Source organism: Linepithema humile, chromosome 6 (genome assembly GCF_040581485.1).
Source record: "Linepithema humile isolate Giens D197 chromosome 6, Lhum_UNIL_v1.0, whole genome shotgun sequence".
Classification (NCBI taxonomy): domain Eukaryota; kingdom Metazoa; phylum Arthropoda; class Insecta; order Hymenoptera; family Formicidae; genus Linepithema; species Linepithema humile.
Genome location: NC_090133.1, coordinates 4,413,330 through 4,439,090, shown reverse-complemented (window position 1 = coordinate 4,439,090; position 25,761 = coordinate 4,413,330). Strand labels below are relative to the sequence as shown.

Below are 25,761 nucleotides of genomic sequence, written 5' to 3'. Positions count from 1 at the left end.
TTTCATGTTTTATAAATAAGTTATATGACATATGTCATACATCATATAACTTATTTATACATAATATAAGTTATATGACGTATTCATTTATTATAAAAATATATACAATATACAAAATGATATTAACTTTTTACATAGATATTTTGAAGTAAATATATATAATATATATAATATGTATAATATATAATATATAAAATATATATAATATGGAGCACATAATATACATAATATATATACATAAAACACATGAATAAAAGTATTTTACAGAAATTAGAATATAAATGTATGTAATTAAATAATGAAAATGTTGCAAAAATGTTGCAAAATTAATATATAATACATACACTTTTTTTATCCTTTGGAGTGCCTTCAACCTATCTTCAATCAGGTTTCTTAGCACATAATACACACACATAACTACACACGCATACTAACTTAAAAGATTCTAATATATATGACAGATAGCACTGAGAACTATATAGCGCCTCTGGATCATAATCCGGGAACTAATGTACCGTTCTGTTTTACTCAATACGTCATACACGCACGCACACATATACACAAATTTTCACGGATTTATTTCTAATAAACTAAGCTTCTAAGTTCAATTTTGAGGGTTCCATGTTGTTTTTCCGTATAATCTAGAGTGCGGAAAGATACACAAGTTACATAATTTATGCATAAAGAGAATATTGTCACAAATTGACAGCTTTGAAGGTTAAGAAAAATCTTTTTTTTTTTATTTCTTTCTTTCTTGCCTTCAAGTCTAGGCTTCCGCATTTTATTATCGCGTGTATTTTAATTGTAGAAAAGGATTTTTCATTCTTTGCAGACAATAAAAAGATCCTTGCTCGCGAAAAAATCGTGTTCAGTCGGTAACTCCAGCATCCTCTTAAGAGTCAAAAAAATAGATAATTATTTGTATAAATTTTTATAGCAAGAGAGATACAATGAAAAAATGCTATAATTTTATGATTAAAGAAACGTAGAAACATTTATTGTAAAGCAATTTTTTATTTTCAATTATTATTCAATTTTTAATATTATTCCTAAATTTAATACAATGATTGCAATCATCATATCAATTCAGAATTTTACAATAAGCAATCTTGTTAACACTGTAAATTTCTTCCTCTAATATCATGTATCATATATGAGAAACTTTACATAATATAATTCAAAATCATCATTATTTCACTAATCTTTAAAGATGTAAATTTATGAATTATTACATGTGTGTGACATAAGCTAATTAAAATCGTGTCTGATGAAACACAAACTGACAATTACATAAAAATATAATACTAAAAGCAGTTATACTAAGTTGTTCCTATTATGCAACATATTTTTCAATTAAAAGATGTATCGTTGTTTCATACTAATTTAATTAATTAATGTACAATTCAAAATTTTCCAAACTCAATACCATATTACAACAAATTTTTGTCAAGTGGGATTAATCATTTTTAGCCAACTTCAGGTCAGTATTTTGTATTTTTACTGTAAATTCTTTTTAATTTATTATAATATATTGAAAACAAATTTTTTTAAAAAGAGGAAAAAAGTTATGTTTTCACAGCAAGAATTGATTTAAATTAAAAAGTTTGAGAAATTTTGGTAACAGTCATTTTTTGTTAATATTAATTAAAATTTTGGGCATTCATCATTTTTATGCCTTATTTATAAATTGGCATTGCCATCTAGGTGTTAAATAAATGGCCGGGATATAAGACTAGTATTTAAATGTGTTTGCATCAATGTTTCATATGACATAAAATATAATACTAAAAAACTTAAATTTTATATTTAAAAACTATAATTTATATAAATAAAATAAAATACCTAAAAACTTTAATTTTACAACATATCTTACAACATTATGAACTTAATGACATACTCACCTAGTGAGAAATGACAGATCAAAAAGATGTATATTAGACGCGTAGAAACGCCTATAAACATCTAATAGACATCTAATAGACGTTTCTTCAATCTGTACTTCTCACTGGGCAATTTATAGTTATGCAATATTACGCAACGCAATTACGCAATCGTAAGATTATAATTACTACAATCACTGTAATGTTAACTTTGCGTTAGTACCCAGTACTTTGCGTTAGTAGCAAACAGCAATTAAAAACTATATTAATTATTTGCATCCATATTCTACATACGTGCAAAATTTTATTAAAGTTTAATTATTGAAGGGTGGAAATACTTGCAGAACACAGTAACTTTTTTTATCTGAATGAAGTATTTAGAATCAATTACATCCTATTGCACTAATACAGTATTAATCAAAGTTTATATTAATCATTTATGTGCATTATGACAGGAATTTTCGTGCTTTTCAACGTCCTTTATATTTTCTTGACTAGATACAATAAGTCTTGTTAAATGTATTGCTTCGTTATTCTTAAAACCATTTCGTATCATTTTGTCATAAATCATAAAAATATGACGTTTCCTATAAAATTCTGAAAATATATGATTTATATTAAAATATAAAGCTTTGGGAAGCCCTATCATGTTTATTATGTTAAAAAAGCTTTGAAAATGATTTAAGTGGCTGATATTGCAAATATCCCAAACAGATACTGATAAGATGATACTGATGTTTAGAAATGTATAAGATGTGACAAAATGATAATTTATATTGTACATGTCTTTTATATTCTTTTTATTTGCAATTTAATAGATTAAATATTATGCATTACATAACAAAATCACATTATCTAGAAAATTTGTTAGCATCAGATTCATATTTTTTTAAAGAACATTTTAAAAATTGCAATAATATAACATTTCATACTACTAGTTACATATATGCAGAAATTTAATGGATTTAATAAACTTTAACTTATACCATACTTTTTAGACAAATTTTTATATTTATCCTATTATTTCTTTCTTGCTTATGAAATATAATTCATTCATAATTTTTAGAATATTAATTAAATTTTAGAAATATTATACTTTTAAATTATGCAATAAAAAATCGATATTTTTATTTCTTCAAAGAAAAATATCTCCTTAGTTATAGTAAGTTTGATTCTTTACTTTTACCAAAGAATATCTAAAACCGTATGTATTTTTATATACTTTAAAGATTCTTATCTCTGTTGAAAAATGAATATCTTAAGTACTGTATACACACACTAGTTATATATTAGTGTTAGAAATGTATACAAATATTATGCTTCGTTATTAATTTAAAAAAAATATGTAAAATAAAAAATATTATATACAAAACTACACACGTATATTCTGATTTTAAGATGAAATATTTTTTGGCCCATGTTGTCATTTTTAAGTTGCTGCATTTGGTTTGAAAAGTTTTTTATATCTTTCTAAAAAATATAAAAAAGTTATCATTATATGTATAGGAAAGCAAGATTTATCACAGTTGTCCGAATTAATGATGTATACAAATGAGTTATTGCTATTAAGTAAAATAATCTAGACACTGGAGAAATATGAAATTGTTATCAATATGCATAACACTTCATAAGGCATTAATTAAGAAAAACTATTGATAAAAGATATGACAAAAATGAGATGTTCCTGAACACACGACAAGATTTGCTGGATATAACAAAAATTATATTATAAGATATATATATATATATATAAATTTAATGAGATGAGGAACATATAGAATGATACACATAACTTAATGAATGCTAAACACATTTGCATGAGATCAAAGTACATATGACATGACTTGCGTTATAAGAATAAGATATTGACATAAATATATTTTTGACAAGTGAATATCTTTTAACAGATTTGGCAATGCTTTAATACTAACGTCGAATATTTTTAATACTGCACCTACCTATTGCTCTATATTATGCTTTTTGCCTGTTTAAAAATCGATCAATCTTATAAATTTCATAATTCAATATAATACTAGTTATAAATATTTCGTTTGTGACAGTAATATTTTACTACATAAATTTACAGGTACTAATTATGTGCATGCACAATGGAAACTTTACACTGCTGCTAAATATGCACCAGTTAAATAAAGATTCTAAATTGATGCCGCATCATACAGTCACTGGCGGTCTGTATTCCTTATTAACAACATAAAATTTATGTTTTTTACCAAACAAGCCCCATATCACAGCAACATTCTCGATGATTATATTGAACGGAATAGTTGACAATGCGCCGCATATACACAACATAAATCGGGCCACACCAAAACGATATAGAGAAAACGATTTAACTACTCCGAACACATACATGTAAATATTTACTGCACCAATGAATGCGCATAAAAAATCAATCAGTGGCGGACAATTAATCGGACACAGACCGGCTAATACGATATTGGAAGTAGAGAGAGGCATCGTCACCCATGAGTAACACGAAATACCCAGCAACAATTTTTTCCTTAATGGAATCGCTTTGGAATGCACGACAAGTAAAATTCCTTGCAACCATCTTTTCCTCTGCTGTACAAAATCCCATAGAGTAAACGGCGATTTTTCCCACATTTCACCTTCTACAAAGTTGAACGTGTATCCTTGAGAAAATGCCTTCATTGCAAAAAAACAATCTTCTGCAACGGATCCATCCAATCCATTATTAAAAGAAACCTGCTTTTCCGCTCCCATCTGTAATGTACATTTTTTAATATTTTGTAATAACATAGCAATTAGTTTTTTAATTGTATATAAAATATCCAATCCAATATAAAAATATATAGGAAAAAAAATTTGTCTTTAAGATAAATTTATACATAATTTTCTGTAATTAGATTATCAATAATTACCTGTGTGACAACATAAGATCCTTTCATACTAAAAAATGGCTTGTGAAACATAGTAAATTGTAATCTTAGCTTTCCCATATCGTCAGCTACTCTGAAGCTATCAGCTAATGTTGTAATCCAGTTGACCACATCTTCATTTGCATATGTGATTAATCCTTGGCCAAACTGATGTTTGCCATCCAATACAAAATTCAATATTCCACGAACAGAATTCTCAGTCATCAAAGTTTCTTCATCGAGATGGACAATCCAATCATGATCAGCTAATTCGTTTACTGAACTCTCCAGACAGTATTGCAGAGCACGAGCCTTAAATAAGGCACCACTACTTGTGCGATAATTTAAAGGAACAACAACTTCTCGCACTCTGCGGTGCGGTGTTAAACCTATCGGTTTATCACTCACTACTTCTATTTGGAAGTTCTCAAGACCAGCTTCTATGCATTTATCTAAGTTTCTCTTCACATTTGCTTTCACTAATTGTGGATAATCCCCGCGAGTCACTATTCTTATACAAACAAAAGGTGCAAGCAGAGGTGAACCTTTCAATACTACTTTATCCGGGAATGCATTATATATTGTTAATCCTATAAAATTGAATAAAACTTGAGGCAAGGAGAGAAATGTGACTGTACGTAACAGGTACAAAGTGATTGTACTGAAAAAGCCATATCGCATCCATGGATCAATTTCTTCTTTCTCATCTGTATTCCACCGAAGTCCACCGGATACAAATTCAAATATTAGTATGACTATGAGCAGCAGACAGCAGTGTAAAATGTGTTTTGTTATACTGTTCAACATTATTCCTGCAAAAAATAACATATATAGTCAATAAATTATACTATATTTACATGTTTAGATTATATTTAATCTAAAGTAAACACAATTAACAGAATAATGGTTTATTAATGTCATATAAATTAATTTATGTCACTTGCTATAATTTTAGATATTATGTTTCACAATAACACTAACTTAAGAGAACAATTTAATTTAAATTTTTATACCAGTTATATTCAAATATGTGTATTCAATGAATAATGTGGAAGTCACTATTTTTAAACTTCTTAGCAAAGATTAATCTGGCCTTCAATTCATGATGTATAACACATACAACTAATTTACATATATACATATCATATTACTATTTGTTACGTGTCATGATCAACTAAATTGCTAATAGAAACTCATGACTAGAGAAATTACAAATATGCGATAGGTTCACATCATTCGAGATGATTAAGAATTTTTCGATAGATAGCGAGCTGATAAACCGAAGCGTAACAGCGCCACGTTGATGTGTAGAAATGCAAGTTTTTCCACGGAATTATGACATAAAATTACGTGCGTTGAATCTGTATATTACAGCTGGAATATTAGCATAAATAAGTAGACACTGTCACGAATCTTAATGAGTCCGCAGGACTTAATGAGCAGTGCGCGCGTACTTGCGCTTTGGGCGATAACGCGAGTACTTAATTCTTGTGCAACCTTATCGGTATCGCATTTTGTTCGCATAAGTAAAACCAGGTAATTTGTAGATTACTGTATAAGAACAAATGGCGGAATGCCTGGCATACCAGCCAACCACCGATCAGGAACAAATATCGCGTAATGTTCATAAGTGCGGCCTCGAGACAACGAGAATGCGAGGTTATATATACCTCCTGTCAGTTTCGGCCGCTGTATTGCCGCGTTCTAATTGACGTTTGTTTTATGTCATGGATACAAGTACCTGTAATAAATGATGAATTTTTCAAGTGAGTGTGATGATTGCGAACGCACTGGCACTGCCCATTATCCGCGACAACGGCGAATAATGTAAGTTTAACGCTTTATCGAATCGATGCGTGATGGGTGTGTGTATTCATAATTTTGTTACTGGCTTGCAGATACCGCGCTTACACGCGCCCACGCACACATATACACACGGCCGGCGATCGAGGATTTTATACACCGATTCGCGTTTTTCGCCGCTTAAACGATCTTGAGGAGGGGCAGACAATCAACAACGAACACTTTTCACGCCTTCTTATGCGGTACTACACTTTTGCGGCAGCTTCACTATACCTACTAATTGTAGTGAGTGCATACAGCGCTGCTCAACTAAATAACTACATGTAAAATATAAAAATAAATATCCAGTCGATAAAGAAGAAGTTACCGTGACAAGAGCTTCAGTTTCCTGCCACTAAATCATCTATTCTTGGATTAATAGAGTTTTACTTTTATTTGTATTTTATAGTTCGTGACAGTTTATAAAGCGGTATAACGTGGATAATGTGTACGTGCCAAATTAATCAAAAGAAATAAATTTAGAGTTTAATATTTTAAAATAAAAACTAAATTTACGTTATACCGAACTCACACCATCACTTATTTGCTCCATTTAATCCAGCAAATATGGGAAAATTGGACGTTAAATTATTGCGATATTTAACCTCAGAAGAATTTCGTGTCTTAACAGCGGTATGTTTTTTTTCAAATTATGAACCTATGCTTTGTCTTACCAGAATTCAGAAGTTCTACAACAAATTTTTGAAGATATCGTACTATTATATTTGTTTAATCATATATACAACCTTTATATTTTAGATTGAAATGGGCATGAAAAATCATGAACTCGTGCCTGCATTACTTGCTGCACAAATAGCGAATCTACGTTATGGTGGAGTTCATAAAGTGTTAAGAGAATTGTGCAAGCATAAACTGCTTAGTTATGAACGAGGAAAACGATGTAAGCATTAATATTTATATACATTTAGATTTAATAACACTAAAGTTTACACTTGATTTTTGTTATAATACAGAAATTTTAAAAACATGTTGCCTGATAAATTTTGATAAATTTTCAGATGATGGTTATCGTTTGACGAATGCTGGCTATGATTATTTAGCCTTAAAGGTTTTAACACAGAGAGGAGTAATTTCTTATTTTGGTAACCAAATTGGTGTTGGCAAGGAATCTAATATTTACGTTGTTGCTAATGACAAAGAGACTCCTTTATGTCTAAAATTACACAGACTAGGTAGAACGTGCTTTCGAAATATTAAGGACAAAAGAGACTATCATCAGCATAGACATTCTGCCTCTTGGTTGTATCTATCAAGAATATCAGCAACTAGAGAATTTGCATATATGACAGCACTTTTGGATAGAGGTTTTTCTGTGCCAAAACCAATTGACTTCAACAGGCATTGTGTTATTATGGAGCTGGTTGAAGGTGGACCTCTGTACGTTTGTAAATAATATTCTCTGGATAATAGTTTTATTATATATATTATTTTAATTACATCTTATTTACAGGTGTAATGTAAGTGAAGTAAGCAATGTAGAAGCATTATATGACGAGCTCATGGATTTGATTGTCAGACTGGCAAATCATGGTGTTATACATGGAGACTTCAATGAGTTTAACATAATGATCAAAGATGATGGTAAACCTGTCATCATTGATTTCCCACAAATGGTTTCTACGGAACATGAAAATGCGGAAGCATATTTTCAAAGGGATGTGAATTGCATTCGTGATTTCTTTAAGAGACGTTTTGGGTATGAAAGTGAACTGTATCCAATTTTTCAAGATATATCGTAAGTACTATAAAAATATGCGTTCTTAATTTCTATTATTATAAATGAATTATTATATCTTCTTTGTTAATTCAATGAATCGATTATTTTATTTCTTTTAGACGAGAGGATTGCATAGATGTTGAAGTCAGAGCTAGTGGCTTAACAAAACAAATGGAGAAAGATCTGTTTAAAGGAATGGGTATCGATGATGATGATGATGAAGAAGAAGAAGAAGAAGAAGAAGAGGAAGAAAGGAAAAAGAATGAGGAAAAGGCTCACAAGAACCATAAAGATTTAGAAGAAGAAATAAGTGATTTACAACTTCAAGTTGAAAATTCTGTAAGAGAAGTATTTGATGTTCCACAGAAAGAAGCAACTTTGAATAATTATAATGAATGTTTGGAACAAACGGCAGCGCTATGTTTTAAGGATCAAAATAATACAGAAAGTAAGTGTGATTCAAATAATGAAAATATATCGGCCGATAAAGAAAACAATGAATATATATCGTGCGATTTATCATCAAATACAGAAAATGAAATGACACATATTAATGATTATGATGATACGAGGAGTATACGGAGTGTCACAACGGCTTCTACAATCGCGCCGGATGTAATAAAAAAGAGGACAAAATTACTGCTTGACAAACGCGAAAAGAAGAACCGAACAAGGATACTTGTCAAAGGAGAAGCAAGTGCAGTAACGAGGCAACGTAGAGATAACAGAACTACGATTAAAGAGTACGAATCGTCGGGAATTTGGGGTGGTTTGGATTAAAGCACGTATGTACTAATTATTTTGTAAATTATTTAGTATATACGTAATACAAAAACAATTATAATTAGCAAAATATTTTTATTAATAGTTTGATACTTGTATATGTATTAAAAATACAAATGTTTTTCCAACACATTTCTATAGTTTTTATCTCATACGTCGTGATGTCATATCTAAGTTACACAATAACAAGTAGTTTTGAATGTTGTGTTTAATTTTTGAACTCTATAAAAATTCCCATAGATAAGATAATAAACGTATTAAAGAGAGATCATAAAGGCATTAATCTTTGAAGGCCAACTGTTTTTTATATCTCGGAAAAAGATAGAAAGTAGTTCTACTTGGTCCTACTTCATGAACTAAATATCTGATTTGTTTCAATTGCACATAATGTTGTAATACTTGTATATGATGTAATTATAAAATATATATTATCAAATTATCATATAAAATATATTTTAAATAATATTTACTTTTATTTATTTATATGCAAACTTAATAACTTCATAAATTAAACATTCATATATGAAACCCATATATTATTAATAAATAGTTTTAATATAATATTCAATATAATTGAATGCTAATCTCCACCATACAAAATACTTCACATCCAAAACTACAAAATTTTTAAATTCTAAACAAATACTAGATTGATTTCTCCAATATAATTTTCTGATTTTTCCCAAAAATTTTCCTTCTATTTTTTGCAGGTCTGATAAAATCTCTTATTTTCAAGTGTCAAAATAATTATTTTGAAAAATATTTTTATTAAATTACACATTAGAATAATGTAATCTGGAAAAAAGATTAGATATTATTTATCGGTCCAAGAAAATCCAGTCTTTCAAGTATGTAAATGTGAAAGGAAGACAACAATCAAGAGAACCCTCATTCCATTTAATCTTATCTATCCCATATTACGTCGCGTTAGCGGTCGTGAAATATGTGACTGCGGACATAGAACCAAACGATAGCGGGTAAAGAAAGTGAGATTGCATGTACGGTGTAGATCGATTTACTAGTTCCGACTACACCGTATTTCAGGGATGGCATTACGTGACGGTTGACAGTGCAGTTGCAAAATATGGACAAATCGGACTGTTTGATAAATGCGCAGTCATCGAGAGACGCTACCACTGGTGATAGAAAAGACGGCCCAGTGGGGCGATAAAGCCATTGTAGTGATAGCGCGAAGCATATACATGTAACTGCGGCGCGTGTATATATAGCAGCGAGTTCTCACTCGAGCACTAGTTCTCTTCTTGTTCTGTCCGTTCGTTTATTAAAATATTCGGAAGCACGAATCTTCGACGCAAACGGATCACTATTTTTCAAATCCGTGGGAAAATGGCTAAGGACAATCTCACCGCTATACTATACGGCATCAACGATTTACGTCTGGTTAGTATGAAAGCATGATGAACTTGTACGGCTGCGCTTGCTCATACTCGAATCGAACGTATTACTTTTATGATCATCTTGATCAAAAATGTTGTTGAACTCATTTTTAATTGAAGCTAATAAGCAATGAGCCAATTGCTATCAGAATGTGTTAATAAATTTCTCTCATACATGTTTTTTTCAATAGCTTGACAGTATGAAAAATTTAGATTTTAGAAAAATACACTTTTTATATTTTTATTATGATTTTCTTTTTTTTTCTTGTAATACTTATGAATATTTACAAAGCTCAAATATTAATTTTTTTTAAATACAAGAAGTTTAAAATAGAGAGATATTGCAGTTAAAAGAATAAATATTATGTTAATCTTTTTACAGAAAGTAGAAATGTAAAAGTAGTCTAATGTTTTATTTGATTTGTCACAACAATAGTGAGGGAAATAATATTCGTAACAGTTTAATTGCATATATAAAATTTAACGTTGCAGCTAATGTTAAATTTTATATATGCAATGGATTTTGTATATTTATCCTTTGATCCGCTATGTCGTAAATATTGATATTAACGCTTTACTTGTTTAACTGATTACGTATATTTTGATTTATAAATTAACGGTTTTTATGTTAATATGTTTGCAAAAGATTATTTTACATATTATTTGTGTTAAATCATTTAAGTATATTACTTTATTATATAATTAGCTCAACATGTTTTCGTATCACAGCGTGATGAGCAACAGTGTTCTGTACAATTTTATTTATTCAAAAGAACATAAATTTTGGAAATTAGAAATTTGTATTTTTATAAAATAAATTTATATTATTTATTTATTCTTTCAATATACCTATTTTTTACAGAAAAGTAATATAACGAAGATAAATACGCTTTTACGTAAAAAACACGGAATTTGAAAAATTAGAAATTAATATATTAATTATAATAATACATTTGTATCATTTCTTTTTAATTAAAAAAAATAACGAATTTATAAGTTACAAAATAAATTTTTTCTTCTTGTATTATCTATTTTTTAGATTGATATAACATAAAGATTTCTACTTGTTTTTTTTTTAAGAAAAACAGAAGTTATCTTTATCTTTTAAAATATGATGCATGAATACAAGATAGTAAAATCATCGAATATCATGTTGAGAGCGTAATTTGCATAGTTTTTTGTAATGTAAATGTGTGTTCTAATCGATTAAATGCGTGTCATTTTTTCAGGAGAACACTAACATCGAGGAACCAGGAGACGATGGTAAGAAGCGTTTATCACTATCTTAAAAAAAGATTTTCTTTCTAAAAGAAGTCGATAACGTCATATCTAAAAATAAATCAGGTAGATAAATGCATACACATAATATTTTTGTATGCAATCATATCTGTGTAGATTATTATTATTTTTACGACGTCTAGTAAATAGCATCACAATCAGCAATAATGATAGCCTTAATTTTGACGATTTTAATTCACTAAAAGATATATACAAGAAAAGTGGTACATATAGTCCTGATGTATAATTATTTGTTTTATGTTTATAAAATTATGAATATGATTATATAAATTTATGTTTTATAGAAAACAAAGTTACATTTTTTAATTATTTTTTAAATATAATATAATTAATCAACGCAAATAATATTATTTTTATTAAAGAAGAAAATCACACGAATGTCTGCATTTGTTTAAAATGCGAAAGAAAATCATTTTGTCCAGACATATTGCATAACACCTTGGTATGAAATATAAATCAATTTACATTGAGTGGTATTAACATGCGTGATGACGCGCTCATCAGAATAATATGCAATGCTGTTCCAGATACGCACGTGGCTTGTGCAGTATTAAGTGAACAGAATTAATTTTTATTCATTGAAATCAAAGTTCTATTCATATTTGGATTATTAACTTGTAGGAAAGATTTTCTTTTTTTTCATCTTAACTATTAGCTATTTATTTATGAATGAAGAAAGTTTAAAAAGAATATATAAAAAATGCGAGAAAAAGATAATAAAATATTTACTCTAAAAGAAGAATTAATTAATATTTTTCTTTTACAGAGGTGCTTCTGGAAATGGGGTGTGTAGGAATCTGCGGATCAGATGTCCATTATCTCGTAAATGGTAGGATCGGCGACTTTATAGTGAAGAAACCCATGATCATTGGTCATGAATCTTCCGGTACTGTCGCTAAACTTGGGAAAAATGTTAAGAATTTGGAGGTACGAATATTGCTTATGTTATGCATTTATGTATTTATTTATAATTAGTTTTTTTACTACACTGTGATATAGCTAATATTAAAGAATTTAATATAATTAAGAAAAGAAATATATATATATAATATATGATACATATTCTTTGTACAGGTCGGTGATCGTGTTGCCATCGAACCCGGTGTTCCCTGCAGGACTTGCACGTTTTGTAAAGAGGGACGTTACAACTTGTGCAAGGATATAGTGTTTTGTGCAACTCCACCTGTGCATGGCAGCCTAAGACGTTATTACAAACACGCAGCTGATTTTTGCTTTAAGTGTGTTTAATTATATATTTTGTTTATATAAATTTGCATTATAAAACTATCAAGATTTGCATAACTCTTAGTGCATAAGTAGTAATGTAATGCAATAAGATAGCTCTTTTTAAATATAATGTAATAATTTTATAGGAAGCAAATTTTAAAATGTATTACAAATTAAAAAATAATAACTTTTGTATTTATTTTTTGCAACAGGTTACCTGATCACGTAAGCTTAGAGGAAGGAGCACTTTTAGAGCCGTTATCAGTAGGAGTGCATGCTTGCAAACGAGGCGGAATCGGAATTGATTCTAAAGTATTAATTCTGGGAGCTGGTCCCATCGGTCTGGTGACGTTGTTAGTAGCCAAAGCCATGGGCGCAAGCAAAGTGGTTATCACGGGTATGTGTTAAGGGTGAAACGAAAAATACAGAAGAGAAAAATACTCTACTCAAGCTCGAGTTTGAACGATTGTTTATCTCTATTTAGCCAATTACGATTCTTCCTTCCAGTAGTCACTGCAAACAATTGAGGAACGTTATTAACGTAATATTAACGTAAATAACGTGTTGATTAATTTTTATTTTGATAGAAAATTTAAAAAAGCCTTATCGTTAATTTTTTATATAGTAAAATCTAATCTAAAATCTAATAAAAACTAATCGCAGCAGCACGTTGTGTTTCTGAATATATCTCCACATTTGATTAAATGTTATATTTTTATGTGTGTGCCATATTTGTGTCTGCAGTATTTCTGATATCAGTTTTCTATCGGTTGCAAAATAAAAAAAGCTGATATAAGGTAATTATCACCAGTAAGAAAAATCCTAAAGTGATTGCGTTTGTAGTATTGCGATAATGAAATTCTTTTTACATGGAATACATCGCAATCTGTTTACAAATGATAACTAGTTATCAAGTTACGTAATTACCGCGTAAGAGAAAAATATTTACATTACGCATTCGAGATATGGAGACTATGTTGCAATCGATCGCTAGATAAACCGTCGAGATGCATTTTGCGTGACAGATGCTACTTGTGGAATGAGAATATGCATTGTCGAGGTCACGCATTTACAATTTATTGCGTGTTGCGCAGTAGCCGTTTTTTTATTGCACATTTGAATTATTACACATAAAGCATAGAGTGCTATTTTTTTCTAATATACATGCGTTTCTTTTATAGATAACACAATATGTTTTACAAGTAACACAAATCTTTCGACGATTCTGAATGTAAATCGGTTGAACCTGTAAAAGAGATGTAAGTAGGTATAATTTATGTTTATAGATATTGTAGAAAGTAGACTGAAAATGGCAAAGAAACTCGGCGCTGATAATACGTATCTGGTACAAAAGGATAGATCGGAGAAAGATGCAATAGCTGATATTCACGCAATTTTTGGAGATGAACCAAACAGGACAATAGATGCTTCTGGTGCACAAGCATCGATTCGTCTGGCAATTCTCGTGAGTTTCAAAATATCTATGTAATAACATTAAACACACACATACACACATACGCGCGCACGTATTTCTTTTATATATATCTATATTTATATAATTATATCATAAATAATCTGTATTTATATATATTATAATTTATATCGTATGTTGTCAGGCAACCAAATCTGGTGGAGTCGTGGTATTGGTTGGAAACACTGCTCCAGAAGTACAAATTCCACTAATTAACGCACTAGTTAGAGAAGTTGATATCAGAGGTATCTTCCGATATGCAAATGAGTAAGTTTTAATTAATTAATAGGACTATAGATTATAAGTTCAATAGAAAAAATATAATAATATTGAAACCTTATGCTAAATAAAATAAGAAGAAAATTTCAATTCTTCAAACTAATTATTATAGGAAATAATCATCTCTAAGAAAATTATTATTAAAAGTTGTATAGTTTACATCTATAAATTAATCTATTCTTCAAATTTAATGAAGATATATTAGTGTATTATATTATACATTACTACATTTCTATTACATTTAATAAAAATGTATTCTCTGCATGATGATATAATATCTTTTCAATTTGCAGCTATGACGATGCGTTGAATCTTGTTGCATCTGGCAAGATAGATGTGAAGCCATTGATCACTCATAACTATAAAATAGAGGAAACCAAGAAAGCCTTTGAGACCAGCAGAACTGGAGCAGGTGGAGCTATTAAAGTTATGATTCACTGTAAATAATAAGTGAATTATAGAAGGATTCAGAGTGTCAGAATGTCAAATGCAATCATAATTTTCTGCAAAAAACACTATGTGATAAAATTATAGATTGTAATATGTTAAATTACATAATGTTATTTGAAATTTTTGTGTAGACAGTAAGCCTTAACTTACTTGTTTACATATTATCTCGTATCACAATATGAAATGTTAATCTATATATGATGTATATTTTATCTTTTTAATAGAATCTTTTTAATAAAAATTACAATTTGATTGAATACCATGATTTTTAATATCATTGTACAGACATTGTATAAATATGTATAATACCTTTGACTATAAAAATATGGACTGCTAGTTACCTCCACTTTCCCTATCAACTTGGCTTCAGCAGTCCATATTTTCATAGTCGAAGTATAATATATAAAAAATATATAATATATAAAATTCGAATATAATATATAATAAGTCGAATATAATATATAAAATTTTTACGAGACATAGACATTTCTTATATTTCTTCGACTTTTATTTGATTATTTATAGTTTTTGTGGAACTATGTTCCTTTTGCCAAAGAATAGAGGATTGTGATGTTAATATAACTTTGTTTGACTTTGTACGGTTACGTTATGTTAGTGTGACTTTTGTTTATTTCTGGTTAATAAATAATGGATCTTAATAAATAATGGATTTTTTTAACAAATTACGGGCATTTTCTTTAGAAAGTTACTTTACTTTTTTAGAGAATCCCGATCCCGAGATCGAAATTGTTATCCCTAATCCCAAGAATATCGGGATTGAAATATTAATACCCGGATTGAAAGCTCTAATTATTATTATATTTATATTATATTTATATTCTGCAGAAAGTACATAACCTTACAATGGTAAAAAAAATACGCCAGTATACAAAAAATATGCCAACTTGTTTAAAATATCTCGAAGAGGCAAAAAAAATGATAATAATTCGTAAATATCAGTTTTGTGCAAAGATTCATCCAGAATAAAACTTTATTGTTCGTATATATAAAATATATAATTCTTATTCTAAGAAAACAAACGTCAGCATTGTTGTCATTAAAATTTATTAATTGTTTCGAATATGTCACCATTCTTTTAAGCCATTGATTCTGTAATATAGTGTATTATACTTTTACATATTATACTTCCACAAAAACTATAAATAATCAAATAAAAGCCGAAGAAATATAAGAAATGTCTGTCTCGTAAAAATTTTACGATTTTTTTTTGTTCTCGCTAGTACGGTAAATTCAAATTTGGATGACATTACTGTATGTATTTACCAATCCCGATCCCGAGGCACGCTTAAAATCAGTCGAAATCCCGAAATATCGGGATTGGAAGCCCTAATGATAATACAAAGTATCCTGTATCATTATTCTTTATATTCTAATTTAAGCTTTATTTACATTCTCGATATTATTGAAAGTCTTGCAATAAAAAGTCCAGTTTTGCAAAGAATAATTTGTTTTTAAGCTTTGCAAATGTTTTCTAAAATGTGATACTTTTCTTTTTGGAATGTAATATTCCTCTTTTGTGATATAAGTTGCCGCTGTAATTCAAGCAAAAGGAGTTACCAAATAATGAAAAAACAATAAAAACACTTTCCTCTATAAACTCTGTGAATTAAGAAATAATTAATGTGGCCAAAAAATACTGGACATAAATAAATAATCACATAAAAAAAAATTATTCCAATTAAAAAAACCGCAAAAAACCATCGCCAGCATCATAACCAGCAATAATAATCGGTACCACAGAAAGATATCGAGCACAAAAATCAGGGAAAGGAAACAACGCAAGAGAAAAAAAATTGAAATCTCAACGAAAAAATCTCTGATACGGAAGAGGCAGCATAATAATCTAGGACTGCATGGGTGCTAGTAACGCGAGTAAAATGTTCATTTGCAAAGATCGAATATACAACGCGTGCTACATTAACATGCTACACGTTCTTGCCATTTCCAAAGCAATCATTAAGCAGGTCGACGTCTGTACTCAATCTAATTCATTCGGATATATGCGGACCGATGCTAACTACCTCACCGAGCGAAAAAGGTACATGCTCACATTCATTGACGATTCCTTTCGGTCAAAGGTAGTAAGATCGGATCGAGAAGGAGAGTACATTAATAAAGGAGTTGTGGAATATTTAAGAAATCAAGGTATTCATATACAGTACACAGCACTGTACACACTCCAGCAAAATGGTGTTGCTGAAAGAAAAAATCGTTCACTTATTGAGATAGCAAGGTGTATGCTCCTGTATGCAGACCTACTATACACATTCTGGGCCAAAGCAGTCAATACGGCAAATTATCTTCAGAATCGCCTGTCGACCAGAACCATTGAAACAACTCCATACAAGAAGTGGTTCGAGGAAGAGAGTACATTAATAAAGGAGTTGTAGAATATTTAAGAAATCAAAGTATTCAGATACAGTACACAGCACTGTACACACCCCAGCAAAATGGTGTTGCCAAAAGAAAAAATCGTTTACTTATTGAGATAGCCAGGTGTATGCTCTTGGATGCAGACCTACTATACACATTCTGGGCCGAAACAGTCGATACGGCAAATCATCTGCAGAATCGCCTGTCGACCAGGGTCGTTGAAACAACTTTACACGAAAAGTGGATTGGAGAAAAAGCAAAGGTAAAACACTTTCTTTGTTTCTTTTGATATCTTTGTAAAGACACGTGTCGAGTATCGCCGCAAAAGGGAGATATTTTCGCTTTACAAAAGAATAAGTAGATGGAAAAATAAAATGTATTCTTTGTGAACAACCTCTGTCCAACCAAACGGAAGAAATAAACAATCTCGTAAAATGTCATTCTCCACAAAACCTTAAACCTCATAAATTTAACAATTGGGTATTTAAATACACAAAACAATATAAAGAGATTGTGAAATGTATGATGGAAAATATAAGTGTACATTTTCATATGAATAGTTTGTAAAAACATATAAAGAAAAAACATCCGAATAAAAAAATACAATAAAAAGATTTAGAACAAGGAACAGCACACGATTAAGCTGAACAGTCGACAACTTATGCAAACTAAAAGAAAAAAAAGGAGAATGCATTTTATGCGACATTACCTCAATTGAGCATATTTCCAATCAAAGCAAAGCGGAACATATAAAAAGGCATTCGAAAGAAGATAAAAATCTAGGACGGCAAAAAACGGAAGATTGGGCTTGGAAATTCTTGGAACAAATGGGAGATTTTTCTGCGAAATATAGGCTATGTGGATGTAAGTCAAAAACTATAAAATTGTCTATTCAACTTCACAACCTAAAAAAACATACTGTGAAGATGTCCATCAAGAAGAGTGGCAAAAATCATTATATAAACAAACTTGGCAATATCAAATAAAAAGCATCACTTTTTGAATATATATAGGAAACCTGTAAATTTTCAAACGGAATGTCGATTGTGCGATAACAAATTTACATACATCACGGCAAAATCACTTAAACGACACATAAAGAAGCATATTTTTATTTATAAGATCGTAGAGTCTAAAAAAGAGTCTAAAAAAACAGCACGTGACGACAATTGGCGGTATTTCCGGTTCACGAAACAAGAAGAAGATAAGATAGAATGCATTTTATGTGACATCATCCCAACTGAGTCCAATCAAAGTATATCGCAACACATCAAAGAGCATACAAAACTAGAAAAAAATCTAGGACGCCATAAATTCGAAGATTGGGGTTGGAAGTACTTAAAACAATTTGGAGATTCTACAGCTGAATGCAGGCTTTGTGGAACAAATATAAAATTGTTAATACAATTTCAAAATCTAAAAGAGCATACCGAAAACGTCCACGAAGAAGAGTGGGGTAAGGAAAAATCATTTTATAAACAATCTTGGAGTCATCAAACTAAACAGCATAACTTTTTGGATAAATATTATACAAAGCCAACGAATTTTAAAACCAAATGTCAACTTTGCACTGAAAAATTATTGGAGGCTAATAAGAGAAAAAAAAAGAGAAAGAATGCATTTTATGCGACATTACCTCAATTGAGCATATTTCCAATCAAAGCAAAGCGGAACATATAAAAAGGCATTCGAAAGAAGATAAAAATCTAGGACGGCAAAAAACGGAAGATTGGGCTTGGAAATTCTTGGAACAAATGGGAGATTTTTCTGCGAAATATAGGCTATGTGGATGTAAGTCAAAAACTATAAAATTGTCTATTCAACTTCACAACCTAAAAAAACATACTGTGAAGATGTCCATCAAGAAGAGTGGCAAAAATCATTATATAAACAAACTTGGCAATATCAAATAAAAAGCATCACTTTTTGAATATATATAGGAAACCTGTAAATTTTCAAACGGAATGTCGATTGTGTGCGATAACAAATTTACATACATCACGGCAAAATCACTTAAACGACACATAAAGAAGCATATTTTTATTTATAAGATCGTAGAGTCTAAAAAAGAGTCTAAAAAAACAGCACGTGACGACAATTGGCGGTATTTCCGGTTCACGAAACAAGAAGAAGATAAGATAGAATGCATTTTATGTGACATCATCCCAACTGAGTCCAATCAAAGTATATCGCAACACATCAAAGAGCATACAAAACTAGAAAAAAATCTAGGACGCCATAAATTCGAAGATTGGGGTTGGAAGTACTTAAAACAATTTGGAGATTCTACAGCTGAATGCAGGCTTTGTGGAACAAATATAAAATTGTTAATACAATTTCAAAATCTAAAAGAGCATACCGAAAACGTCCACGAAGAAGAGTGGGGTAAGGAAAAATCATTTTATAAACAATCTTGGAGTCATCAAACTAAACAGCATAACTTTTTGGATAAATATTATACAAAGCCAACGAATTTTAAAACCAAATGTCAACTTTGCACTGAAAAATTATTGGAGGCTAATAAGAGAAAAAAAGAAGAATGCATTTTATGCGACATTACCTCAATTGAGCATATTTCCAATCAAAGCAAAGCGGAACATATAAAAAGGCATTCGAAAGAAGATAAAAATCTAGGACGGCAAAAAACGGAAGATTGGGCTTGGAAATTCTTGGAACAAATGGGAGATTTTTCTGCGAAATATAGGCTATGTGGATGTAAGTCAAAAACTATAAAATTGTCTATTCAACTTCACAACCTAAAAAAACATACTGTGAAGATGTCCATCAAGAAGAGTGGCAAAAATCATTATATAAACAAACTTGGCAATATCAAATAAAAAGCATCACTTTTTGAATATATATAGGAAACCTGTAAATTTTCAAACGGAATGTCGATTGTGCGATAACAAATTTACATACATCACGGCAAAATCACTTAAACGACACATAAAGAAGCATATTTTTATTTATAAGATCGTAGAGTCTAAAAAAGAGTCTAAAAAAACAGCACGTGACGACAATTGGCGGTATTTCCGGTTCACGAAACAAGAAGAAGATAAGATAGAATGCATTTTATGTGACATCATCCCAACTGAGTCCAATCAAAGTATATCGCAACACATCAAAGGGCATACAAAACTAGAAAAAAAACTAGGACGCCAGAAATTCGAAGATTGAGGTTGGAAGTACTTAAAAAAATTTGGAGATTCTAGCCCCTCTCTCCTCCTCTCTTCTCCAGAGATGTAGATAGAGACGGTGAGTACGGGAAAGGCGAAGAGGCCGGGGAAGGCGAAGAGGCCGGAGAAGGCGAAGAGGCCGGGGAAGGCGAAGAGGCCGAGGGAGGACTCGACCAGTCCCCCTCAGGCGGAATTGAAAAAGGCGCGTGGTCCTGAACCCTCTCAGCGTCCTGGGTCACCTCAACCAGGACCCTCATCCGTTCCGTGAAGGAGGTAGCGGGGAGAAGAAAGGCGGGGCCAATACCTGCCTGTCTGGAAGCCGGATCCTAGTTAGGATCAGCCTAGAAGAGGAAAAGGAGCTATGCGCCCGTTCGTCAACCCTGACCCTCATCTAATATGGCGAATGTACGATGGATTTGTCTAGGGCGAAGTTTTAGTCCGTAGGCACAGTCTGTTCCTGACTTAGGTTGGGTCAGGCTGTGAATCCGACACTACCTCCCGTCAAGCTGAGGGCTAACAATCCTCAGTCCTTGCACGACGGGAGTGTGTCTTTTGAAGATTTCCTCGCCCCGGGAAGGCCCTTCTGGCCCTCAAATCAACTCAAAAAAAAAAAAAAAAATTTGGAGATTCTACTGCTGAATGCAGGCTTTGTGGAACAAATATAAAATTGTTAATACAATTTCAAAATCTAAAAGAGCATACCGAAAACGTCCACGAAGAAGAGTGGGGTAAGGAAAAATCATTCTATAAACAATCTTGGAGTCATCAAACTAAACAGCATAACTTTTTGGATAAATATTATACAAAGCCTACAAATTTTAAAACCAAATGTCAACTTTGCACTGAAAAATTATTGGAGGCTAATAAGAGAAAAAAAAGAAGAATGCATTTTATGCGACATTACCTCAATTGAGCATATTTCCAATCAAAGCAAAGCGGAACATATAAAAAGGCATTCGAAAGAAGATAAAAATCTAGGACGGCAAAAAACGGAAGATTGGGCTTGGAAATTCTTGGAACAAATGGGAGATTTTTCTGCGAAATATAGGCTATGTGGATGTAAGTCAAAAACTATAAAATTGTCTATTCAACTTCACAACCTAAAAAAACATACTGTGAAGATGTCCATCAAGAAGAGTGGCAAAAATCATTATATAAACAAACTTGGCAATATCAAATAAAAAGCATCACTTTTTGAATATATATAGGAAACCTGTAAATTTTCAAACGGAATGTCGATTGTGTGCGATAACAAATTTACATACATCACGGCAAAATCACTTAAACGACACATAAAGAAGCATATTTTTATTTATAAGATCGTAGAGTCTAAAAAAGAGTCTAAAAAAACAGCACGTGACGACAATTGGCGGTATTTCCGGTTCACGAAACAAGAAGAAGATAAGATAGAATGCATTTTATGTGACATCATCCCAACTGAGTCCAATCAAAGTATATCGCAACACATCAAAGAGCATACAAAACTAGAAAAAAATCTAGGACGCCATAAATTCGAAGATTGGGGTTGGAAGTACTTAAAACAATTTGGAGATTCTACAGCTGAATGCAGGCTTTGTGGAACAAATATAAAATTGTTAATACAATTTCAAAATCTAAAAGAGCATACCGAAAACGTCCACGAAGAAGAGTGGGGTAAGGAAAAATCATTTTATAAACAATCTTGGAGTCATCAAACTAAACAGCATAACTTTGTGGATAAATATTATACAAAGCCAACGAATTTTAAAACCAAATGTCAACTTTGCACTGAAAAATTATTGGAGGCTAATAAGAGAAAAAAAAGAAGAATGCATTTTATGCGACATTACCTCAATTGAGCATATTTCCAATCAAAGCAAAGCGGAACATATAAAAAGGCATTCGAAAGAAGATAAAAATCTAGGACGGCAAAAAACGGAAGATTGGGCTTGGAAATTCTTGGAACAAATGGGAGATTTTTCTGCGAAATATAGGCTATGTGGATGTAAGTCAAAAACTATAAAATTGTCTATTCAACTTCACAACCTAAAAAAACATACTGTGAAGATGTCCATCAAGAAGAGTGGCAAAAATCATTATATAAACAAACTTGGCAATATCAAATAAAAAGCATCACTTTTTGAATATATATAGGAAACCTGTAAATTTTCAAACGGAATGTCGATTGTGCGATAACAAATTTACATACATCACGGCAAAATCACTTAAACGACACATAAAGAAGCATATTTTTATTTATAAGATCGTAGAGTCTAAAAAAGAGTCTAAAAAAACAGCACGTGACGACAATTGGCGGTATTTCCGGTTCACGAAACAAGAAGAAGATAAGATAGAATGCATTTTATGTGACATCATCCCAACTGAGTCCAATCAAAGTATATCGCAACACATCAAAGGGCATACAAAACTAGAAAAAAAACTAGGACGCCAGAAATTCGAAGATTGAGGTTGGAAGTACTTAAAAAAATTTGGAGATTCTAGCCCCTCTCTCCTCCTCTCTTCTCCAGAGATGTAGATAGAGACGGTGAGTACGGGAAAGGCGAAGAGGCCGGGGAAGGCGAAGAGGCCGGAGAAGGCGAAGAGGCCGGGGAAGGCGAAGAGGCCGAGGGAGGACTCGACCAGTCCCCCTCAGGCGGAATTGAAAAAGGCGCGTGGTCCTGAACCCTCTCAGCGTCCTGGGTCACCTCAACCAGGACCCTCATCCGTTCCGTGAAGGAGGTAGCGGGGAGAAGAAAGGCGGGGCCAATACCTGCCTGTCTGGAAGCCGGATCCTAGTTAGGATCAGCCTAGAAGAGGAAAAGGAGCTATGCGCCCGTTCGTCAACCCTGACCCTCATCTAATATGGCGAATGTACGATGGATTTGTCTAGGGCGAAGTTTTAGTCCGTAGGCACAGTCTGTTCCTGACTTAGGTTGGGTCAGGCTGTGAATCCGACACTACCTCCCGTCAAGCTGAGGGCTAACAATCCTCAGTCCTTGCACGACGGGAGTGTGTCTTTTAAAGATTTCCTCGCCCCGGGAGAGCCCTTCTGGCCCTCAAATCGATTAAAAAAAAAAAAAAATTTGGAGATTCTACTGCTGAATGCAGGCTTTGTGGAACAAATATAAAATTGTTAATACAATTTCAAAATCTAAAAGAGCATACCGAAAACGTCCACGAAGAAGAGTGGGGTAAGGAAAAATCATTTTATAAACAATCTTGGAGTCATCAAACTAAACAGCATAACTTTTTGGATAAATATTATACAAAGCCAACGAATTTTAAAACCAAATGTCAACTTTGCACTGAAAAATTATTGGAGGCTAATAAGAGAAAAAAAAGAAGAATGCATTTTATGCGACATTACCTCAATTGAGCATATTTCCAATCAAAGCAAAGCGGAACATATAAAAAGGCATTCGAAAGAAGATAAAAATCTAGGACGGCAAAAAACGGAAGATTGGGCTTGGAAATTCTTGGAACAAATGGGAGATTTTTCTGCGAAATATAGGCTATGTGGATGTAAGTCAAAAACTATAAAATTGTCTATTCAACTTCACAACCTAAAAAAACATACTGTGAAGATGTCCATCAAGAAGAGTGGCAAAAATCATTATATAAACAAACTTGGCAATATCAAATAAAAAGCATCACTTTTTGAATATATATAGGAAACCTGTAAATTTTCAAACGGAATGTCGATTGTGTGCGATAACAAATTTACATACATCACGGCAAAATCACTTAAACGACACATAAAGAAGCATATTTTTATTTATAAGATCGTAGAGTCTAAAAAAGAGTCTAAAAAACAGCACGTGACGACAATTGGCGGTATTTCCGGTTCACGAAACAAGAAGAAGATAAGATAGAATGCATTTTATGTGACATCATCCCAACTGAGTCCAATCAAAGTATATCGCAACACATCAAAGAGCATACAAAACTAGAAAAAAATCTAGGACGCCATAAATTCGAAGATTGGGGTTGGAAGTACTTAAAACAATTTGGAGATTCTACAGCTGAATGCAGGCTTTGTGGAACAAATATAAAATTGTTAATACAATTTCAAAATCTAAAAGAGCATACCGAAAACGTCCACGAAGAAGAGTGGGGTAAGGAAAAATCATTTTATAAACAATCTTGGAGTCATCAAACTAAACAGCATAACTTTGTGGATAAATATTATACAAAGCCAACGAATTTTAAAACCAAATGTCAACTTTGCACTGAAAAATTATTGGAGGCTAATAAGAGAAAAAAAAGAAGAATGCATTTTATGCGACATTACCTCAATTGAGCATATTTCCAATCAAAGCAAAGCGGAACATATAAAAAGGCATTCGAAAGAAGATAAAAATCTAGGACGGCAAAAAACGGAAGATTGGGCTTGGAAATTCTTGGAACAAATGGGAGATTTTTCTGCGAAATATAGGCTATGTGGATGTAAGTCAAAAACTATAAAATTGTCTATTCAACTTCACAACCTAAAAAAACATACTGTGAAGATGTCCATCAAGAAGAGTGGCAAAAATCATTATATAAACAAACTTGGCAATATCAAATAAAAAGCATCACTTTTTGAATATATATAGGAAACCTGTAAATTTTCAAACGGAATGTCGATTGTGCGATAACAAATTTACATACATCACGGCAAAATCACTTAAACGACACATAAAGAAGCATATTTTTATTTATAAGATCGTAGAGTCTAAAAAAGAGTCTAAAAAAACAGCACGTGACGACAATTGGCGGTATTTCCGGTTCACGAAACAAGAAGAAGATAAGATAGAATGCATTTTATGTGACATCATCCCAACTGAGTCCAATCAAAGTATATCGCAACACATCAAAGAGCATACAAAACTAGAAAAAAATCTAGGACGCCATAAATTCGAAGATTGGGGTTGGAAGTACTTAAAACAATTTGGAGATTCTACAGC

The 25,761-nt window shown here is 31.5% G+C and overlaps 4 protein-coding genes across 8 annotated transcripts in view; 2 read left to right on the top strand and 2 right to left on the bottom strand.

Moving 5' to 3' along the window:
* Positions 1-994: 994 nt before the first annotated feature.
* On the bottom strand, positions 995-6,682 carry egh (beta-1,4-mannosyltransferase egh). Of its 3 annotated transcripts, none has more exons than XM_012361748.2 (3): positions 6,522-6,682; positions 4,784-5,592; positions 995-4,625 (listed from the first exon to the last, which is right to left on the bottom strand). In XM_012361748.2, exons 2-3 carry the CDS (start codon positions 5,585-5,587, stop codon positions 4,053-4,055), a joined length of 1,377 nt encoding a protein of 458 aa, XP_012217171.1. In that variant the 5' UTR covers positions 5,588-5,592; positions 6,522-6,682; the 3' UTR covers positions 995-4,052. The 3 variants fall into 3 exon arrangements, with proteins under 3 accessions (XP_012217171.1, XP_012217227.1, XP_012217302.1); XM_012361804.2 differs by having other exon boundaries at positions 6,451-6,586; XM_012361879.2 differs by lacking the exon at positions 6,522-6,682 and adding an exon at positions 5,794-6,205.
* Positions 6,683-7,022: 340 nt separating this feature from the next.
* RIOK2 (RIO kinase 2) lies at positions 7,023-9,275 on the top strand. Of its 2 annotated transcripts, XM_012361545.2 has the most exons (6): positions 7,023-7,255; positions 7,382-7,523; positions 7,642-8,020; positions 8,094-8,378; positions 8,480-8,808; positions 8,893-9,275. In XM_012361545.2, exons 1-6 carry the CDS (start codon positions 7,190-7,192, stop codon positions 9,138-9,140), a joined length of 1,449 nt encoding a protein of 482 aa, XP_012216968.1. In that variant the 5' UTR covers positions 7,023-7,189; the 3' UTR covers positions 9,141-9,275. The 2 variants fall into 2 exon arrangements, with proteins under 2 accessions (XP_012216968.1, XP_012216887.1); XM_012361464.2 differs by having other exon boundaries at positions 8,480-9,275.
* Positions 9,276-10,181: 906 nt separating this feature from the next.
* Positions 10,182-15,523, top strand: LOC105669158 (sorbitol dehydrogenase). Its single transcript, XM_012361986.2, has 8 exons — positions 10,182-10,544; positions 11,770-11,803; positions 12,606-12,766; positions 12,914-13,077; positions 13,279-13,463; positions 14,353-14,531; positions 14,683-14,804; positions 15,110-15,523. The coding sequence occupies exons 1-8, from the start codon at positions 10,491-10,493 to the stop codon at positions 15,261-15,263; spliced, it is 1,053 nt and encodes a 350-aa protein (XP_012217409.1). The 5' UTR covers positions 10,182-10,490; the 3' UTR covers positions 15,264-15,523.
* A 3,891-nt stretch (positions 15,524-19,414) lies between these two features.
* LOC105671219 (general transcription and DNA repair factor IIH helicase subunit XPD-like) overlaps positions 19,415-25,761 on the bottom strand; it is a 34,308-nt gene continuing 27,961 nt past the window's right edge. For both annotated transcript variants that reach the window (XR_010890916.1, XM_067357859.1), the window contains exon 10: positions 19,415-25,761. This exon is cut by the window's right edge and continues 24,510 nt beyond it. The gene's annotated coding sequence lies outside the window, so the exon portion shown is untranslated.